This window comes from Orbicella franksi, chromosome 8, assembly GCF_964199315.1.
Source record: "Orbicella franksi chromosome 8, jaOrbFran1.1, whole genome shotgun sequence".
In the NCBI taxonomy this organism is placed as follows: Eukaryota; Metazoa; Cnidaria; class Anthozoa; order Scleractinia; family Merulinidae; genus Orbicella; species Orbicella franksi.
The window spans coordinates 19,356,849-19,378,462 of record NC_138152.1 but is presented as its reverse complement, the minus strand read 5'-3'; the positions used below and the strand labels follow the sequence as shown (position 1 = coordinate 19,378,462).

The following is a 21,614-nucleotide window of genomic DNA, read 5'->3' as shown; positions in this document are numbered from 1 at the left end:
TAACAGTCGGTCATCGGACAATTGTCCGGTAAATTTGAGGTTTTGACAGGTAAAAGCTTAGCCTGGTCGGACACTCTGACCGGGCATTTCTGCTAAAATGAAAAATATTTTAACTGGTAATTTATGGCCGAATATGGGACAAGTTATTTTGTTATACTGCCACACAATACTACGTAAAAAAGCTTTGTTATCGGTTTTGTTTTTATTCCAATTTTAAGAACGCGTACTGCGTCGTCTCAAATGTTATAATTATGTCGAATTGTAAACACATCACATCAGCGCCACTGTCCCTACATGTACGCATTTTGTGGTGGCGTCGTGAAAGATCGTGAAGCCCCATTTAGTCTGAATTACGTGCATCCGAAAAACTACTAAAAACTGAGGTCTTATGTAATTACTCGTTGTTTGTTGCTACCAAGTGTTGTGGAATTAATTTTCAGTCGTAATACATTGACCTGATTATAATAATAATAATATGGAAATTAAATACACGGCCCAAATACTCACGTTTCGTTTATCTGAATGCAATCGCTCTCAAAAACTTTAAAACCTCTAAAACGTAACCAAATGTTTTTCTAGTCCGTATGATCAATAATCGGTTTAATTGTTAAATCTTATAGTTGTTTTTACGTCTGTCAGTGTGGTTGAAATATAGTTTCCGTACCACAGAAATGTTTTTGTGAAAAGCGTGAATGTACAGATTAGTCACGCTTTATAGTCACGACCACCTCCAATTCCACATTTTAGATAATTACGCAAATTTTTAATTCAATTGACCCCAAAAACATCCAGAGGAAACTTGCTTTCAGAAAAAGTCGAAGAATTCATTTCAGCCAATTTTCGAGTCTCTGAATGTCCACACGGGAGATTGTTTCATCGCTTTTCCCGTTTTCCTTAGACATCTTGGGAAACTTGTTACGTTGGAAACGCTTGTGTGACTAGGGGTATAAACGTTTGTAAATTTGTCAATTTTCAACAGGTAAAATAATACCAGAAGCAATGTAAAGGTCCCCTTGCTGGTACTAGTAGCGATTTTACACTTAGTTGACTTGTAAGCTTTTTGAATTTACAACCAATATTTTGGCGAAGAGTCTACACTAAAATACCAAAATGTCTCAAATATCTCTTTTTAATTATTTTCTAACGACAAACAATTTTTTTTGTCCGACCAGACTGGCTTTTTGTCAGGTCAAAACTGGTCCTTGTCCTGACAAATGACCTGCCTATAGACAAAAATTATTTGCAGGTTTGTGTGCATGTAAGGTAACCTACAACGAAAAATATCTTTGATCAATCAGTACATGACGTAAAGTTAATGTCAAGAATGTGTTTATGAATAATGAAAATAAGGTGAATAGACCTTTTTTTCCATCCGTACATAGAACATTCACCATTCATACCAGATCACTTGCTATGCACGTTAGCAGTACATGAGAATTACTTTTTTAGTATAATATATAGCAGAACTTGTGCACCTATCATGTTAAGCCACTGGGGTGGGGGGGGGGGGGGGGGAGGCCAGGCATAGGCATAACAAGTCTACCCTTGGTTGGGTAGACTTTTGATCATTCGCCTGGATATCGGAACTTTTGACTTCAACTGAAGAAGCTAGTCATAAAAGGGGATAAGTGACGATTTTGGTTGCTTTTCTTTTTTCTTGCTCCAAATTAGCTGAATTTTTGCATGTGCTCTTCAATGTAATAGAAAAATGTGGTTCTGTATTTTTGTCGCTGGTTTTTGCTTTGTTTTCGAGTTAAAACGTAGGCAAAAAACTTTGCTTTTCCTAGCCATGTCTTTAGGAGTTTATTTGTTGAACAGCAAACAGGCAGACTGTTTATAGTGTATGAAGTCAAAACCAAATCCCACAGCATATAGAGCGGAAATCTGGGAACGGATTGTTTACACCGGTTATTGTGACGTGAACACAACACGTGAATCGATCGAGCGTCAAACGAAATGCCATCAAACAAAAAAGAGATGTGCCGTATTAGAGCTCTGTCAACTAATATCTTAAGCCTTGTTTTAAAGTACCTTGTGTGCCTACCTGGTGGTTGAGAGGCATCATAAAGCCTCGATAAACCCGTAAGTCATCAGCACGTTTTAAAGAATCAAAATGTGTTCTGAAACTTCGAAGGCAGCTGATATACCGTAATCGTGTTATCAGCGTTCGAAGTCAGATCGAGCCAGGTAGCAAAGTCCAAGAACAGTTCTTGCCCAAGAAAAATACCCTCTGGTGAGTTGTGGCCCATTTGCCAAGCGTTGCTAGCGTCAAAGTTTGGAAAGCGAGAACTGGTTTTAGACTTATAAAATTTGTCTTGTATCGACCGCCATGTCTTCCCGCGCACGAGGTGTAAAGACCCTTCCCGGCATGCATTGCGATTACGTTCTGCGGACGTTTCTCGAACTGGTAACTAGATTTAAACATAATAATGGCCAGCAAGTGGCGATCGATTGTAACAGATCTGTGATCCAGTTTGCATTGATTTTATTTCAAATCGGCATGATTTGTAGTGTTTTGAGCTTCTGGGATCAGGGGACATGCAGATGTATGGAGACCCGTACGTTGCGCAGAAGGGTTAATCTGTTAATCTGTCAGCCCTATTTATAGAGCGTTTTCACGTGGAGTCATCAAATTCTTAAATCCAAAACTAAACAGCCGCCAAAGTTGTTGTCCTCGTCAGGCATAAGAGGTACCAGCGCATTTTGAACTTGGAAGTTATGGCGGTGCGTGACATAAAGCTACGATCGCGTTTGTCGAAAACTATGTTTTATCTCGTGATTTTTTAGCCATTGAAGACGTTGCCGTATTTGAAAAAGTGTTTATTGAAACGTTTATTTGTTTCATTTTATTTTTATTTACACCTTTTTTTGACCTGAAATCAGCATTTTTGAGCTTATACGTTGCGTGAAATTACCATTTTCAGGAGCCCATCATGGGCTCCTACCATTTTGCTGTTTTCTAAGTGAAACCAACATCCTTGCCGTCACGCGTTAACGTCAAATTAACATTTTAACCTATTTAGACCTGAAATCAACATCATCAAGTTTATGCGCTGCGTAAAATTGACATTTTGCTGGTTTCTAAGTGAAACCAACATCCTTGCCGTCACGCGTCAACGTGAAATCAACATTTAAACCTTTTTTGATCTAAAAGCAACATTTTTGAGCTTATACGTTGCGTGGAATTGACATTTTGCTGGTTTCTAAGAGAAATCAACCTCCTTGCCGTCACACGTTAACGCGAAATCAACATTTTAACCTATTTAGACCTGAAATCAACATCATTGAGCTTATGCGCTGCGTGAAATTGACATTTTGCTGGTTTCTAAGTGAAACCAACATCCTTGCCGTCACGCGTTAACGCGAAATCAACATTTTAACCTATTTATGTTAAGGATGGCACGACAAGACGCCATTTGCAATGCAACTCAACTCGTTTAATGCGTACTTCATGTAAGCTACATAGAACTAGAACGCACATGTTTACTCCAAATATGGTAAGATAAACCATATACGTAACATCTCCCTTTCTTTAAAAAAAAGAAAAACTAATAAACAAATATCTGGCAAAAAACTAGCCTAAAACAAACTTACACAAATCCACTTTGTTTCTGAAAGTGTTCTATGTCAAACTAAATCAGTTTATCCGAGCTGGCTAAAACAAACTTAAAGTGTTCAAAGTCTAGTCTTTGCTTAACGCTTCATGTCAAAATCTTTAAATCTTGAAGGGGGACGAACAGTCCGGGTTCTTGTCTTCTGAGGTGCTAACAATGGAACATTAGTCTCTTCAGCAACAGTTTCATTCAAGGAATCTTTGTCAGGCCTAGTAGGTATAGCAGGTAACTCAGGTACTCTAGGTATCTCCTTGTGATTTACTCCTGACTCATGTGAGCTAACCTTGGTGCTTTGCTTTTCTGGTGTCGAGGATTCTGCTGCAGGCCTCAGAAACTGCCTGTTTCTTCGGAGGGTCTCACTGCCTGCTTGGACTACATATGACCTGTCTGACAGTTTCTCGACACAAGTGGCTGGTTTCCACGTTTGGTTCTTTCGCAGGGGTGCACTTCTGACTTCTTGTCCAATCTCTAATTCAGGTAACTGCTTCACATGACGGTCATGGTAGAACTTCGCCTTTTGCCTTTTCCGCTCTAATTTCTCTGTAGAATGTGGGCTTACTTTGGGACGGAGAAGGCTTGACGCTGTTGGTAAGAGAGTTCGTGTTCGGCGCGACATAAGCCTCTGGGCGGGGCTGTCACCTATACCTTCAGTAGGTGTGTTCCTGTAGTCTAGTAGCGATAGCCATGGATCTTTCCCATCTCGGTCCGCTTTCTTAAATAGCAGTTTAACTGTCTTCACTGAAGACTCTGCTTTCCCATTTGACTTTGGGTAGTGTGGTGATGATGTCACATGGTTAAATTCCCAGCTGAGTGAGAACTCGTGAAATTCTTGACTGCTATACTGTGGTCCGTTGTCTGAGACAACAGTGTCCGGGATTCCATGTCTACTGAATTGTTCTTTGAGTACTTGTATAACTGCACGTGAGGTGGTATCTTCAAGTTCACTAACTTCTACAAAATCTGAGTAATAGTCAACGACTGTGAGGTAATTCTTTCCACTAACAGTGAACAAATCTGTAGCCACTTTACTCCAAGGTCTGTCTGGAAGTTGATGAGACTGCATTGGCTGACTAGCATTCCTAGCCTGAAACTCGGCACAGACAGCACATCTCTCAACCAGGGCTTTGACTTCTGAATTCATTCCAGGCCAGAACACGATGTCTTTGGCCTTTCTTAGACATGATGCGACTCCTTGATGGCTTGAATGAATTCTTGAGAGCATCTCTGGCCTCATGGCTTTGGGGACAATCACTCTCTGACTCTTAAATAAAATACCATTGTGGAGTGAAATCTCTTCTCTGTAGTTCCAGTAGTCACGAACTTGTACTGGGCATTGCTCTCTTCTCTCAGGCCATCCTGTTAGAACAGTGGTCTTCAGGCTCTCTAAGACGAGGTCTTGTGCTGTGCACTTCTGCAGCTGAGTTAACCTTTCTGGAGCCACTTTGATGGAATCAAAGGGAGTAAGTGTTTCAAGTTCAAGAGCGAAAACTTGAAAGTTGTCTGTCATCTCCTTCTTGACAGCAAGCGAGGCTCGAGACAAGTGATCGGCAACATACATCTGTGCACCTGGCTTGTACTTAACCTCTAGGTTAAAGCGCTGTAGCCTCAACATCATTCTTTGTAGTCGACATGGAGCAGAGAGGATTGACTTCTGGAAAATGGACTGTAAGGGTTTGTGATCTGACTCAACTGTTATCTTTTTACGACCGGCGAGGTATTGACTGAACCTTTCGCAGGAGAAGACAATCGCTAAACACTCTTTCTCGATTTGAGCATATTGCCTCTCAGTCTGTGATAGGGACCGTGAAGCAAAAGCAACTGGCTGGCCGTTTTGTAATAAAGCTGCTCCTAACCCGTATTCACTCGCATCACATTGCACTGTGACTTCTTCTTGAAGGTCATAATACTTGAGCACAGGGTGTTTGACTACAAGCTCTCGCACTTCCTGGAATGCTGTCTCATGATGCTGGGACCAGATGAACTTTGCATCCTTTGCTGTCATCTCTCTCAGTGGCTGGGCGACCTCTGATAACCTAGGGAGAAACTTTGCCAAGTAATTAACGAATCCTAAGAGACTCAGGAGTTCCTTCTTGGATGTAGGCCTCGGCATTTCCTGAACTGCCTTCACTTTCTCAGGATCTGGCTGTAACCCATCTTTGGTGATCAAGTGTCCCATGAATCTGACTTCAGACTTCTTGAGGTTCAACTTGCTGCTGTTTAGACGCAGATTGGCTTTTCGAGCTTGCTCTAGCAGACGAATCAAGTTCTCATCATGATTTCGATTTGCTTCTTCATCATTCTCTCCATAGCCCATGACCAATATGTCATCTCTTATCACTTCTACACCGGGAAGACTATCAAGCTTCTCATGCAATTTGCATTCGAACTCTTCTGGAGCCAGGTTGATACCAAAGGGTAGCCTCAAATACTTGTAACGCCCAAAGGGAGTCCAGAATGTTGTCTTGAGACTGCTGCTCTCATCTAATCCAACCTGGTAAAACCCATCTTTAGCATCTAAGGTACTAAACACTTTGGCATTGCTAAGCTTGGGCAACAACTCATCTAGAGTAGGCATTTGGTACTTTGGACGGATGACTGCCTTGTTAAGATCTTTAGGATCCAAACAAATCCTAATCTTATTTGGTGTTGCGACAACCACCATACTGCTAATCCAGTCGGTCGGTACTGTGACTTTCTCCACGATTCCTTTCCTTTCCAGATCATCAAGTTTGGCCTTGACCTTATCACGCAGGGGAACTGGCACTCGGCGCGGAGAATGCTGCACTGGTTTTACGCTGGGGTCTGTGATAATGGTTGTATCACCAATATGGCCTAACCCTTCAAAAACATCTTTGTACTGAACAAGAATCTGATCTCTGGTCAGGTTACTACTGCTTTTCAGGACATGAATGGACTCTTCAGGATCTATATCCACTTTGAGAAGTCCCAACTGCTCACAAGTCTCAGCCGATAAGAGGGGTTTGTTAGAACTCTCAACAACTTGGAATCTCAGGTCCAGATGCTTGCCCCTTCTCTCTGCTGTGAGTGTGGTCTCACCTACAGGCTTCATCAAGCTACCATCAAATAGCTTTAGCTGGGCATTGGACTTAGACAAGGGGGGATCACCATTCTGCAACAGCTGAACTAGATTTCTGTGACTGATCACATTACAAGTTGCACCAGTGTCCAACTGACATACTAATTGCTCTTTGTACTGCTCTTCTATCACAAAGGTAATACTGGATGTCAACTGTTTACCACTACCATTAATTGCAGTAATTTCTTCTATCTTCAATAATGATTCCTCAGACTCAAAACCTTCTGCCACTTCAGCGACATGAACCTTCTCTTTGCCTGCCTGACACACTTTGGCGAAGTGGTTCATTCTTTTACAATTGCGACATTGTTGACCATAAGCTGGACATTCTGTCTGCTTGGCATGCTTCTTTTGTTGGCCACAATATTTACATTTCCATTTTTTGTCAGGTTTCTTTGGATTTGGTGGTTTCTTCGGATGAGGAGGCATCTTGCCTTGCATCGGTTTACGCTTCACATGAACTAAGTTCAGTTCCTCATTGTTTTGTTTCTCATCCTTTTGAATCGACTTTAGCTGCTTATTCGTTATTTCACTTGATTTACACATGTCAAGAGCTTTATCCAAAGACAAATCTTTCTCTCTGAGCAATCTAGCTTTTGTACCCTTATCTTGTATTCCAATAACTAGCCTGTCACGTATCATTTCTTCTGCAAGTGCTCCAAACTGACACGATGCTGCGAGTTTTCTTAATCTATTGACATAGCAATCAACAGTTTCTTCGGGTACTTGAATGCAAGAGTTAAAGACATACCTCTCATAGACGACATTTCTCTTTGGTAGGAAATAGTTTTCCAGCGCCTTCAATGCTGAAGTTATCGTCAGTACTTCGGTGCCAAAATTCAGATTCAGGAAAATTTGCAGACACTCCTTTCCCATAACAGAACGGAAGGTTGCTAATCGGATCGATTGACTCTTCTGATCCAAACCCGTTGCTACCTCATAATCTTGCCATTGTTGCTTAAAAAATTCCCAGTTGCTCGTGATATCTCCACGACAAACCATAGCGCTTGGTACTGGAAAATTTGAAGGAAAACTGAGGACTTGAGGCGGCGGAGTAGGCTGTGGAGCTTGCGGTGGAGCTGGTGGTGGAGGATCTTGTTCGGTGTCTGACATCGTTTCGCTGGGTTTCAACGCACGTGGTCGATGTTGAAATTCGCTGTACGTACCGTAAATCAAGGAATTGTCGCTTCGTTTCGCTTCAGTAACTGCTTTGACTGAATATCAACCAGAAGACGTAATCTTGAGCGCTGCAGCTCGCCATAAGATCAACAAAGCACTTCTGACACCATGTTAAGGATGGCACGACAAGACGCCATTTGCAATGCAACTCAACTCGTTTAATGCGTACTTCATGTAAGCTACATAGAACTAGAACGCACATGTTTACTCCAAATATGGTAAGATAAACCATATACGTAACAATTTAGACCTGAAATCAACATCATTGAGCTTATGCGCTGCGTAAAATTGACAGTTTGCTGGTTTTTAAGTGAAACCAACATCCTTGCCGTCACGCGTTAACGCGAAATCAACATTTTAACCTATTTAGACCTGAAATCAACATCATTGAGCTTATGCGCTGCGTGAAATTGACATTTTGCTGCTTTCTAAGTGAAACCAACATCCTTGCCGTCACGCGTTAACGCGAAATCAACATTTTAACCTATTTAGACCTGAAATCAACATCATTGAGCTTATGCGCTGCGTGAAATTGACATTTTGCTGGTTTTTAAGTGAAACCAACATCCTTGCCGTCACGCGTTAACGTGAAATCAACATTTAAACCTTTTTTGACCTAAAATCAACATTTTTGAGCTTATACGTTGCGTGAAATTGACATTTTGCTGCTTTCTAAGTGAGATCAAAGTCCCTGCGGTCGCGGCGGGCCGATCCTTTGTTATGATAAACCGAGGCGAGACTTCGACTTATAACAAAGGCTTGGCTTGGTTATTATAACAAAGGATCGGCTCTGTTTATCATAACAAAGGCCCGGCTTCGTTTATTTGCAGCCTCGGCGGGAAAAGGGCGTTAGGTATTTTAATCAAAAGTGAACTTTGTCGAAAACGCTCCAAATTTCGCATAGAGTTTTGTTTAGGTATGTTTAGCAATGTCCCGTAGTTTTTGCGCTAAACCTTGCTTCGTTTTCAGGATATTGCGTATGCAAAAAATCACTCGGTTTTCCTAGCGGCGTCTTTATAAAGCGAAGCAAAAACCAGCGGCAAAAATACAGGAACACGTTTTTCTATTACATTGAAGAGCACATGCAAAAATTCAGCTAATTTGGAGCAAGAAAAAAGAAAAGCAACCAAAATCGTCACTTATCCCCTTTTATGACTAGCTTCTTCAACTGTTAGTAGACTGACTTGGATATCCACCATCTTGGATGACCAAGAGTGACTGGAAACAAACTGTTCCAGATTGCTGGCTGTGCATGAGATGTTCAGAAGTTTGATGTTGAACTGAACATTGTTGCAGATATTCTGTAAACAAGGCCTTTGTTCGAGATCTTAGTTTTTCCTGAGTTAAAGGTTAATTCCATTGGTAAACATCATTGATTTGTATTTTGAAAGTTGTGTATGGAAACAAATTTCCAAATCCTACATAACGTAAGACTGTTTTTAATTTAAGCTCAAATGAATTGAAATTATGAAACATTTTACAGGATAGTGTTCTGTATTCACCTTCATACATTCAATTTGCAATGTATGTTGTTTCTAAGCGTGGTTATAATTTTAGTACTAAAACAAAATTGAATTATTGAACTTCATCTTTATGAGCCTACCATGTGCAGCGTATTATTATGAATAATATTAGTGAATACATCTAAGATCTTGAGTCCTATTATGGGGCATTTTTTCATATTTCTCTACTACAGATAGATGTTAACAGTGTTTCTGTTTAAAATGTAAGTAATTAAAATGTCACAATGGTGGACCTAGGACATTAGTCATGATAAGAATTTCCATGTTTTCTGTCTTCTTTAGTCGTGTAAGTTTAGGCAGTCTTCACAATTTTGATATAAATTAGGTGACATTTTTATATTAAACAGACGTTGCATTTTAAAGTTGTTGTTTTGTAGCCTTTTATTTACAACTTTTTGATGTTTAATTCTTTTTTGACAGACCTTTGCCTTTTTCTAGATAGAGGTGGAGAATTTGCATTCTTTTGAACAACACTAATATCCCTGAGATGGGGAATTTGCACTCTTTTGACCAAGTTTAATTTCCCTGGGGTTGGGCATTTGAACTGAAAAGGTGATCGGAGTTCAAATCCCCGCCTTGCCCCCCCCCCCCCCCCCCCCGCCCCAAGCGGCTTAACAATGATAGGTGCATTATACTTGTACACTGTACATGTCAATTCAGCCACTTAATCTTTGTCTGAGATTTGCTGGTTATCCCCATGCATTTCCAGCAACCCAAATAGTGTTTTTACAAGTTCATCAACATTTGCATTAGAACCCTAGTTGGTGGTCACTAATTTTCTCTGTATTACACTAATGAAAGGAGTAAATGTTGTAATGGACTTAACGTGTACAGTGACAGAACACTTTCACAAAAGACCAGCCCCTGATAAAAAATATCAATTTTACAGATACCAAGAAATCATATCGGTATATATCACAGGGCTCAAAATAATTTTCAGACTGTGGCCGGTCATGTTGAGTGGCCCATGTAATTTTAGCTCAGTTACGTCTCGTTTCTGACCAGTCAAGATATTTAAAAAAATTTAAGTAATATTGGCCTATTTAAACCCACAAATATAATTTGTTTGTTCCAGTTGTTGATAGACTGTTTAAAAATTGGCTTAATACAAAGAAAAGCTTAAAACTTAACCAAAGATAGCCTTGGCAGGGCTCAGCAGCTCAATGAAGTGGCATGGTACCAGTGGAATTCTTGTCACCTGCAAAAGAAAAAGCATTGAACGGATGCATATTTGATGAAACTTTTTTGATCGGTATATTTAATTCCATGAGCTGCTGTTTTGATGTTCTACAATTTACAGTATTTATGATGTCCATCAAAATGTGTATCAGCAGATTCTAATTTTGGGCTTCAGAAGTAACTTGGTAAACAAGTATAGCCGAAGAAGAAGTTTATGTTTCCTCAATTCTCACCCGTGCAAACGCACAACAAATCATCACGTTAGTACGAATACAGCTACAGTTACACAACAAGTGTTGGGAAGTTTCTTACTGATGTGACTAAACTAAAAGTTCTAAAGTGTAAGCCATAAAAATTCTAAACTCTGTTGTAGTCATATTTTAGAGAGAGTTTTTGTTCATGAAGAACTAATGATCATCATTCAGTAGATTTTACCACGATAGTGGGTAGATTTTGGTCACATGCTAAGCAACGAGTTGAGAGTGTCTCAAATTTCATTTGCGAACAAAATACATAAATTTACAGATACAGATATTGATTTGTTGCTACATATTGTTTTCGTCCATTTTGTAACAGTAACTTTTGTTGATTGGTTCTAAATTAAACACTGGGTTCGTGCTCAATGTTTCATTTACAGCTTGATGGAATCAAAGCAGACTGCAATGTATGTGTTTTGATGTCCCAGAGTCCCATAGTGTCTAAGTTGGACACAACTTGACAATCAAGTGAAAAGTCTTGTTTTGGTATCTTGTTGATTGGTTTTTGTACAATGAAAGTGAAAGAAACAACAAATATCTTTACATCTGTGGAACAATACCTTTGAAATATACACCAACAAAGAGAGGTGCTCTGTGACAAATCTAAAGCATCGCGAGAACTGAGCTGAATCTGATCAGATTCCCTTTGCCATACAGAAAACCTCTTGTTCCAAAGGCTGAATAGTTTTGAATTCTGAATTGAAAACCTCTGCCATTCTAACAGATAAGAATGTTTTTTGAACAAACAGCAGCAGTTGTTCAAACGGCTGTCGTGAATATTTTTTCTGAACAGATAACTCCAGTTAAGTTCAAATTGCATTCCTATCGATCTTGAACGCACGACTAACAGCAAGTGAACAATTTTTAGCCGTTCGAACAAATACCCAGTGATGTATGTTTTCATGCGAGGGGTCATAATAAAAAAGAGATTAGAAATCTAAGATTTACAGTTGAGGATTTAATTGTTTATTTAAGAATGAACAATGTTACCATCTCATCATGACCAGCGAGTGAAGTTTTTGGCCGGTCAAGTCACCATTCTGGCCGGACATTGTCCGTTGACCAGCCGTTATTTTGAGCCCTGTAACAATAGAGTGATTTAACAGTGGTCATCTAACAAGTTGTGGAATAGCAGGGCCTCACAGGTAGAGCTTTCTCCTCCAGATCAAGTGGTCCAGGTTCAAGCCCTGGCCGGGACATTGTGTTGTGTTCTTTGGCAATACAGTACTATCGCAGTGTCCACCCAGGTGTATAAATGGGTGTCGGTGAATTTAATGCTGGGGGGTAATCCTGCAATGGACTAGCATCCCATCCAGGTAGAGTGGAAATACTCCTAGTTGCTCGTGCTACTGAAACTGGAGGAAAGCACCAGCCTGATGGGCGACTTGGTTGGTATGCAGACTTTACCTACCTACCATGTACCAAGTTTGTGTGAAGTTTTTCTAAAAACTTGTCTGAAGGTTTTTAATATTACATCTAGCTGAAACAACTGGACGTGCTGTGGTGGGCGGAGCTGCCCTGTTTGGAGTGGGAGCCTTATGTTATTATGGTTTAGGGCTGTCCAATGAAGTGGGTGCAATTGACCGTGCTATGGTTTGGCCTCAAGTGGTGCGTGACCGAGTGAGGTCAACTTATTCATATTTTGCTGGCAGTCTAGCATTGACAGCTGGGACAGCATATGCTATTAGCCAAAGCAGAGCTGTCTATACATTAATGAGAGCAAGTCCTTGGCTTGTAAGTTCCATCATCTTGAATTTTTCATTAATTAAGTTGGGCTCTTCATGTTTGGTATTGCAATACACATCACCACTTTTAACTTGATATTTTTCAGTCAGATTGATATTTCAGCTGTAAACTCAGGCATTGCAGAGTTTATTGGTTCAAAGCGTCTTTTACATGTTGAAATCTTTTTCAGGCTCCCTCTAGGAAAGCAATTTATAGTGGTAATTGAACTGAGTGGAGTGCAATTTGGTCTGAAATCATATGCATGATTTCAAAATCGAACAAGCATGCAGCACGAGCTTGATTTGAAATCACAAGTTTGATTTCAGACCAAAATTGCACAATAGGAAGTTCAATTGCCTCTTTGTTAGATCCATTTTGAAATTGCACAATTTTATTCCCTTAAATTTTAGATTTTGGTTTATTGTTCCAGTGGCTAGTTTGTTAAAAATAGTGGAACCGGAAACGCCTTTACATCTCATTTAGTATACAAAATGATGTTGTGACGAAGACTCATTCAAGCATAACAAAGACAAGCAGTTCTGAACTCAGAACAAAAACAGTTTACTTCATGCTTAAAAGTTCAATTTTCATCACCTTGATCAATGATGTAAGGCCTTCCTTTCTTCTGTGGTTCAGGCTGAGGCTTCTAGTTGTCTTTCGAGAAGGCATTTGAAGGTGCAGCTAGTGTAATTAAATTTGTCAGTTGTTGTGAAATAAAAAACCACAAACAACAAAGCTTTGGCAATAATAGGTGCAAAATTTGCCACACAATGGCTTTTTGTCTCTCATTTTCCTAAAATTTTATTGGTTACTCTAAACTAACCTTGAAATCTGATTGGTTGTTTTGTTCTACTGTCCCATGTTCATTTAGAGCTCATTTAGAGCAAAGAATAGGGCAATTTGTGAATACATGTAAATCACACCACTGAGAACCAATCAGATTGCAAGGATAACCAGTGATTTCAAAATGGATTTAACAGATTGCTTAAACTGGCTTCCCACTAAAACAATCATTTCATTATGGTTACCATGTACCTTCAGGGGTGTCTCCAATCCAGTGCATTAGCATCTTGTGATAACATCACAGATACCCTAAACCCTACATCAAATTCAAGCTTTTAGATCTGGTTATTCAAAAATTTCATCAAGTTTTCCAGAAAATAAATTCTCTGCGAAGTCTAAACTGGAAGTTATAAATCATCTTTTTAAAGTTCCTGATAGCCTGCGTAGCTTGGCAGTTAAAGCAATTTTTTAAGCTATTCGAGTGCAAGCACACAAAGCGCTGAAGCCGTGAGGAACCGCCTGCCTGGATTACCCGCATTTTTACTGCTGCCCCCTATTACATATTTTGACAACCCGATGACAGGTTTTGTGTATCATATTAACACAACTAATCAGAACATAGATTGTAATAAGAAACCTCCGGCCAACGTGGCAGGGAAAAGTCACTGTGCTACTGTAGAGTCTATCAAAACAAAACTATCCAATGTGGTGTTTGCTTGATGGCGGCGAAGGAAAATACGCTGAAAGAGCCTGTCAAGGAAGGAATCGAGAGAAGCGTAAACAATAATTATGGTGGACTTTGTTGTTGTCCGCTCAAGATCAAATTCGGAGAATGTATAATGCGAAACCTTTTCAAGGTCTCTAAGGGTGAAGGATTTCAAAATGGCACTTTGTCAGAAATCTAAAATTGGTCTAGAAATAGAAAGATCAGACACATCATCTGATCATACAAGGGTGTTGCCTAAGGAAATTTTTAAGGAGCCCTTCGGGCTTCTTCCACCAAAAGTTAGGAGCCCAAATAAAATTCTCTGTGATCAATCTGGGGGGTGGGGGGGGGGGGTTGGGGAGGTTGAGGAAGATGGCGGGGGGGTTAATTGTGGAAATTTTGGGGAGGGGTACTGGGGCAGAGATTTTCTATGAGACACTAATATGGTCTAATATCAATCAAATTTTATAAATAAAGCATTTAGCAAAGTGATCAGGTCATGACTGAGAAAGAATACTATTTCTGGTCAAACTCAATTGGTCAATCTCACAATCTCTGGTCAAACTCACCATGCAGGTGCTGCAGCTTTTTTTATAAAAATAACAAGCACTCCGCTGAATAGTTCCTCTCTCTGAAATCAACACCTTATTATCTTTAAAGATATTTGGCGAAGCTAATTACCTCACCGGAAATTAATTTGTTGTTTTAACCATATACTTGTCCAAGAGAAAATCATTTTCTCTTGACTTGTCATATTGCTTGTCCGACCCGCTTGTCTATCTAAAATTGTATGTATCGAAGATATGTTATTATGAGTTTGCCCATGAGCACAAATAATTATTTATCCAACACTGTATAAACCAAAATCCACCCCCAAATCTCCGTTTAAAAGCTGAAATTAAAAGCACTCCGCTGATCCTACAAACAGCAAAGGAAAGCCGCAAAGTACAAGTTTCTCTCTCTGAAATTGACACCTTATTACCTTTACAGATATTTGGCAACGCGAATTACCTCACCGAAAATTAATTTGTTGTTAACCGTATACGTGTCATCAATAAACATTCGTATTGTCTTTACCATGGCAAAACGATTATCAACTGTTTAATCACAACCACTCTTTCGTTGACAGAAAATATAAAACAGCACATTTCCATTTACTGTAAACTGTATATTTCAGTGCTCATACAATGCTCATACAGTGCTCTCACAGTGCTCATTCAATTCAGACAATGCTCATTCAATTCACTTTAAGACTGGCAAAAATACAACTGCGCTACCAATTCATATATTTTATGCAGACCCTTCAGCTATTATGTGTGCGACTTGCTTGTGTATCTAAATTTGTGTGTATGGACGATATGTTCTTATTACGAGTTTGCCAGTCAGCACAAATTTATCTGACACTGAAAAAACCAAAATCAACCCCCAAATCTTCGTTTAAAAGCTGAAATTAAAAGCACTCCGTTGATCCTACAAACAGCAAAGGAAAGCCGCAAAGGAAACCCGCAAAGGAAAGTTACTCTCTCTGAAATCGACACCTTATTATCTTTAAAAATATTTGGCAACACTAATTAGCTCACCGGAAATTAATTTGTTGTTTTAACTGTATACTTGTCATATCGATTAAAAGCAGTCTGCTGATCCTACAAACAGCAAAGGAAAGCCGCAAAGCCTTCACCTATCGCCTGTGCGACTTACTTGTCTATCTAAACTTGTATGAATGGAGGATACAGTATGTTCTTATTATGAGTTTGCCCATGAACGCAAATTTATCTGATACTGTATAAACCAAAAACCACCCCTAAATCGTCTTTTAAAAGTTACAATTAAAGGCACTCCGCTGAACCTACAAACAGCAAAGGAAAGCAGCGAAGGAACTCCCAGAGTGCATTTCGCTTCCACAGGGGGATAAATTGTGTGTGACATAAGCGCACGGACATAAGCGCAACGAAACTACATGTATGCGAAATCACTATCCAAAGGAATGCATGGATGCCAGCATAAAGCGATGACGTCACACAACACATCATCGCTTAAAAATGCCAGTAATCCGTGCAAGCAGTCATTCAGTTGTCTCTCTCCCAGGCTCCTCGCGGCTTTGTCGCTCATTAACGTGGCTTTGGCGCTTGTTATCGCGGCTTTGCAGCTTTTTAGTGCGCTCAAATTGCTTAAAAATTGCCAAGCTATGCAGGCTAAGTTCCTGACCAACTCATTAGAATTTTTTTTTTCATGTTTTCTTTTTGGAATTTTAATTTTTAAAATCATGTTTAGGTTTTCCTTAGTTTGTTCATTTGCATTCAAAAGTTACAGAACATTTTCAAAATTGCAGTTAAAAGTTACAGCCTGAGTGACCACACAGAAATGCACATCTCATAAATTACCTTTGTTGGAGATGGGTTAATCTTTCAACCGACCAAATTTGACTGAAGTCAGTTACAGATGTACCTGCGATTTTAATGTTGATGGTTACCATACAAAGTTGCATCTCAACCAGGGTAGGGGACAGAAAGGGTTTTCTACAGTACATGTATATAGTTGCTACATTGTAAATGCTATGGAAACCATTATTTTGACTGGTGCAAGGGAAACTTTGGTCTAATGCTGTTTGGTAACTCTACAGGTTGTTGGTGGAGGAATGATTGCTACAATAGGGAGTTCTATACTCTGCATGAGTCTGCCGTATGAGGCAGGACTGAATGGAAAACACCTCGCTTGGGCTGGTAAGTGAAAATAGCAATTTCTTTTTTTTTCAAATGGGTAAGATAGTCAAAACAGCTGAAGTGGAATGACCAATACTTTTATTAACTTAACCCAATTAGAATTAGTTTTGAAACTTCAAGTGAATAATACAATCATTCAACTGTACTACATTTGAACATTGAATATTGGTAAGATTGATGACAACTATCACAAGAGAGATGTAATAAATCTGCAGGCAAAGCAGAAATCTGAGGGATTTGATAAAAAAAAAGTTTTGGTTTCTTTCCACGACTGGGATTTGACATGTGACAACAGTCTTTTCTGAACACGCCTACTGTGAGACAAACTTAAATGCTGCTGTCAAGCATGCAAATTACTCAGTCAATATATCAAACACAAAAGACTGTGTATGACCACATTTCCAAACATCAAGAAGAGAGTCAAAAATATGACACGTACATGTATTTTTGATGAATTTCAAGGTGTTTGGTAATGTGGTCAAACACAGTCTTTGTTGTTTGACATGTCTTCTTGATCAAAACAAAAACTAAGGAGAAACAGAGAAATAAAAATCATAAAAATCTTTGCTAATTAAGCTCATATATCCAAATAACGTTACAGTCATGATTTCTTTGTCTAAACTTGATGAATTATTAATGCAGGGATCCATATTTGCAGTTGTCCGGACATCCACAAAGACTAAAAAATCATAGGGAGGAGCAAAACAATGCAAAAACTCATCCACTGGACAAATTTAGTGTGACTCTACCAGAAAAAAAAACATATCTTAAATTTTCTAATGAGTTTCCTGCATTCTGACCACTTATCATCCATTTGGAACTTTTAGAAAACAGAGAAAGATTTATAGTTGTCTTTTGCAATAAAATCATCATTTTAGTCAGCTGTCTGGGATATATGGGTTATTGACCAAGCGTGAGGTCAAGATGTTCTTTTTTTGTGGGTTATGGACCAAGACGGAGTCAAGGTCCATAAACTCGCAAAAAAAGGAGGCCAAAATCCAGCCATATTGACCGAACAAGCTTGGTCAATAAAGGGCAAAAAGCCAAATACAAGCAGGAAGAGTGAAAGCATTCCTTTCTGCCTTCATGACAGTCAAAGGGGCCTTCATTTTCATTTGTACCTGGATTTTCTGTGCCTGTCAACAGTCACGCTACAGTCAAGATGTACTGGGATCTCAACTGGTCATGTGAAAATAATAAAAACGTAACCTTTCCATTTACATGCTGTTCTGTTGCCATTCTTCCCTATTGAACAGGCAAGTAAAGTTTTACCGGGGCAAGTATGTCATCTGGCATACTTGCCTGGCTGATGACTTGGAAAAAAAACCAATATGGATCCCTCTTAATGGGTTTGAGAAAGTCTTTTCCAACATTTATTTTGTCTGATTTGGACAACCAAAGCAGTAACAGCACCAAAACTGCTCTCAAGTCACTCAAATTTCTACTTCGTTCTTTTGCTTTCTCGTCACACCTCTTACGTGGATTATGGAGAGAGAGATAATTCAATGTAAATGCTGTTAAATGCAATTTAACAAAGTTAACAACAAAAAGTAGCTGGTACTTCCGGTCAGTGGTATTCACATGGTATTGCATGCTTAGTGCTCTTTTCCATTGTGCTAGTGTGTTCCAGCATGGCATTCCCTGGAATGGTCATTTTAGTCTATTCATCAACATCTTTCTGCCCCCCTTCCCTCCCTATCTCCAGTGTTAACTCAGTGTGACAGGTGCCTGGAAGACTGCTTGGGGGCTCATGGCTGGGTTGCAGGGATTGCCAGCCATGGGAGCATTATACTGTCTAGGGGCTGGCTGGTCACACTGGAGGCCCGTGGATATCCCATGCACCCATCTTCCGTACAGCACGATGCACTTGTTATTTGATAATTACTTTTAAGTGGAAGCGCTAGCTGAGTCATTGAGTTATCTATAGTTAAAGTTCTAAGCCTTCAACTAAAAAATGTAAAGTAAGTAAACATAAGTAAAGGTGTCATATAGTTAATGATCACACCAATTAATGCGGCAAACCATTGAAACATACAGTTTTCTTAAGCAGGCAAGGTTGATTCTGCTAAAGTTAATTTAATTAATATATTTAAAGATCTTCTGAAACTTAAATCAATGGATGAAATATTTTGATAGTAATACAGATGTTATGATGTGCATTATACTTTTACAATGTAATACATCCAAGAGAAGTTTATTCTGTGAACCCAAAGTACATGTATGTTTAGATCAAATATAGCAAGGCAGCAATCCTGTGTGATCCTGCAGTATTGTAATGTAACACTAGAGATCCTGAAGAATTTTGGTTAACAAGAGATTCAAAAATGTACTTAACAGCTATCTGAATAAGAAAGAGTTGTGACAACAAGTAATTCAAACCACAAGACAAGAAAAAAGAACATTGAAAATGGGTTACATGTATGTCTTACAAGAACAGTTTCTGAGTGAATTTAATTCACTTAGAATCTACCAAACTATATGGCTCTCATGCCATAAAAACAGAAAGTATACCTTGCCCAATACACAGAAAATATTACAATGTAAACCAGCCATGAAGCGTTCGACTACAAAATAGATCTTGTAAAAAGAGCGATACCAGCACTTGAAAGGCGTTAAGTCACTTCGGTATACGTAGCAATAGTTTCAAACTCCGTTCAAACATGTGTTTAAGCCTAGGGCCAAAAAAATATGACAAAAATGGTCGATAAACAACCGATAAAAGAGCTCTAATCTGCTCTTGCTTTCTCGCAAGCGACGCATGGCGTCACAGAGCGCGCGCTTGAATAAAGAGCATGCGCAATTCAATTCTCGTCCAAGGTTGTAAAAGTTAGTCTTTGATTGAGGATTGCTCGAAAACCTACCGTACTACCCATGCTGAAATTTTCACATGTTATTTGTAGGGGTATATTGCGTTTAGTGCCAAACTTTTAAAAAAATCTGTAAGACCGATTTTGAGCTATTTTTGATCTCACATTTTCTTAGCTTGCGGAAAATCTGTCTCACAGAAGTTTATTTTACTTTGCATGAATGTTAAATCAGAACCAACTGCTTATTCCTGAGATTTTGAGGTTGGGTCACATGGGTAGACTTTGAGAAAAACGTGATTTAACCTGCTATTGCTCAGTCTGTCCTAGGTACTAGGTCGTTCCGCTTGGCCATTTCTGAACGTTTAATTGTTCAAGTTTCACAGAGAATGGTAAAAGACTTAAGCAAACAGTAAATAGAGAAAGGAAAAACACCTTGGAACATTTTTCAAAAGAGTTAGAAGTTGGCTGTTATAATCCATCAAAACTGTAGTAAGCCACCTTAATTTATTTTTCGTTACGGTTAACCAGAATCTTAAAAATTAACCATTGTTTTAGCGAGTTCACAAATAATTTTCGTTGTTTAAAAAATTAAAAAAATAAACTCTGGGTTAAACCCATTGAGACCCTCTTAAAGGAGTGCAAGAAATCGACAGATTAATTAATAGCGCATAAACCAGACTGACACAGACCTGCTCCACTCTTTTCCTTGGGACACTGACTCTTGTATTCCCACCATTTTCTCCACAAGCTGTCCAGGACACTTGTTTCCTGCAGTTTCAATATAGCCATAGAGATATTTCTGATGTAGGGAGAGTGTTTGGGCATAGCGATACCATAACTACCAGCTCCTAGAATACCATTCACTGCATGGAGATAAACAACAGAACAATCGTACATTTAATTTACAAAAACTGATATGAAAACTCGGTTGACGCTTTGCAATCCTTATTTTTCTGTAATAAAATTGCTTATTATCCAAATGCAGCGAATACCGTCCAAATAACAGTACAAATATACAGCGATATTGTACTGTTATTTGTACAGTAGAAAACCTGTTTGCCAAACAGGTCGGCGCGTGCACGCAAAACTGTCACACTCTCCCTCTTTCATTGACAAATTTATTGACTACAGCAGTTGGATAATAAATATCTTATTAGATGTTTTGGTGTGTGGTATCCCTTTATATTTTCACTCGTTGTTTGTATTTTGACTCGCCCTACGGACTCGTCAAAATACGGCGCAACTCGTAAAAATATACAGCGACACTACAAACCAAAACATCTATCCATGCCGAGGCGGAGAGTGAATATCTTTGCTCTGAACTCAAATTTGAATAAAGCATTTTTTCTGGAAAAAAATCATTTGAACCTTAGTGTGACCATTTAGTCCCGTTAAGGAAGCAAAACATATTTTTGCTCTTGACAAATACACTCAAACACTTACTTAATCGACGGCCAGTTGAAGAAAACTGGACTGCACGAAGATTCTGTTATATATATTTCGACTAAACGTGAAAAAAAATAAATCAAACACCAAAAAGAAATACTGACCCCGACGTGACTCGAACACGCAGCCTTCTGATCTGGAGTCAGGCGCGCTACCATTGCGCCACGGAGTCAACGTTATTTTTGTTGCGCTGGTTATCATGCCGTAATCATGCCATCATGGTTTGTGTGCGTTTTGCATTTTTGGGTTATAATGTTTGAATTCGGGTAAAAAGTGTTTTCTTACCAGTTCTTAAATCGCATGGTTTTTGCATAATGACATATTCGGTTGATGGTTTCTCTGCCATAAACACAGCATTTTCAACTTTCCTTGTGATCTCATATCCCTCGCCGGTAGAGTTCACGAATGTGCTGGCGGCGTTCATACGTTCCCAGAGTTTTCTGTATGTGTGATACTCGGCCACTCGAAAGAACTCATGAATAGCACTATCGCGTATGACATAAAATGGATAATCGTCTTCCACGACGTCTTCCAATGTGTTGATTTGTCTTTCGCTGTTGCGTACAGTGAAGAAAGCA

The 21,614-nt window shown here is 39.2% G+C and overlaps 1 protein-coding gene and 1 non-coding gene across 2 annotated transcripts in view; one reads left to right on the top strand and one right to left on the bottom strand.

Moving 5' to 3' along the window:
• The window catches only part of LOC145494414 (growth hormone-inducible transmembrane protein-like), a 29,319-nt gene that overhangs the window by 344 nt on the left and 7,361 nt on the right, over positions 1–21,614 (top strand). Inside the window, exons 2-3 of the mRNA XM_081473877.1 lie at positions 12,330–12,583; positions 16,684–16,783. Coding sequence (XP_081330003.1) covers positions 12,330–12,583; positions 16,684–16,783 — 354 coding nt within the window. The remainder of the gene's footprint in view (positions 1–12,329; positions 12,584–16,683; positions 16,784–21,614) is intronic.
• On the bottom strand, positions 21,137–21,208 carry Trnaw-cca (transfer RNA tryptophan (anticodon CCA)). The gene has a single exon. It is a non-coding gene; the product is annotated as a tRNA-Trp (tRNA).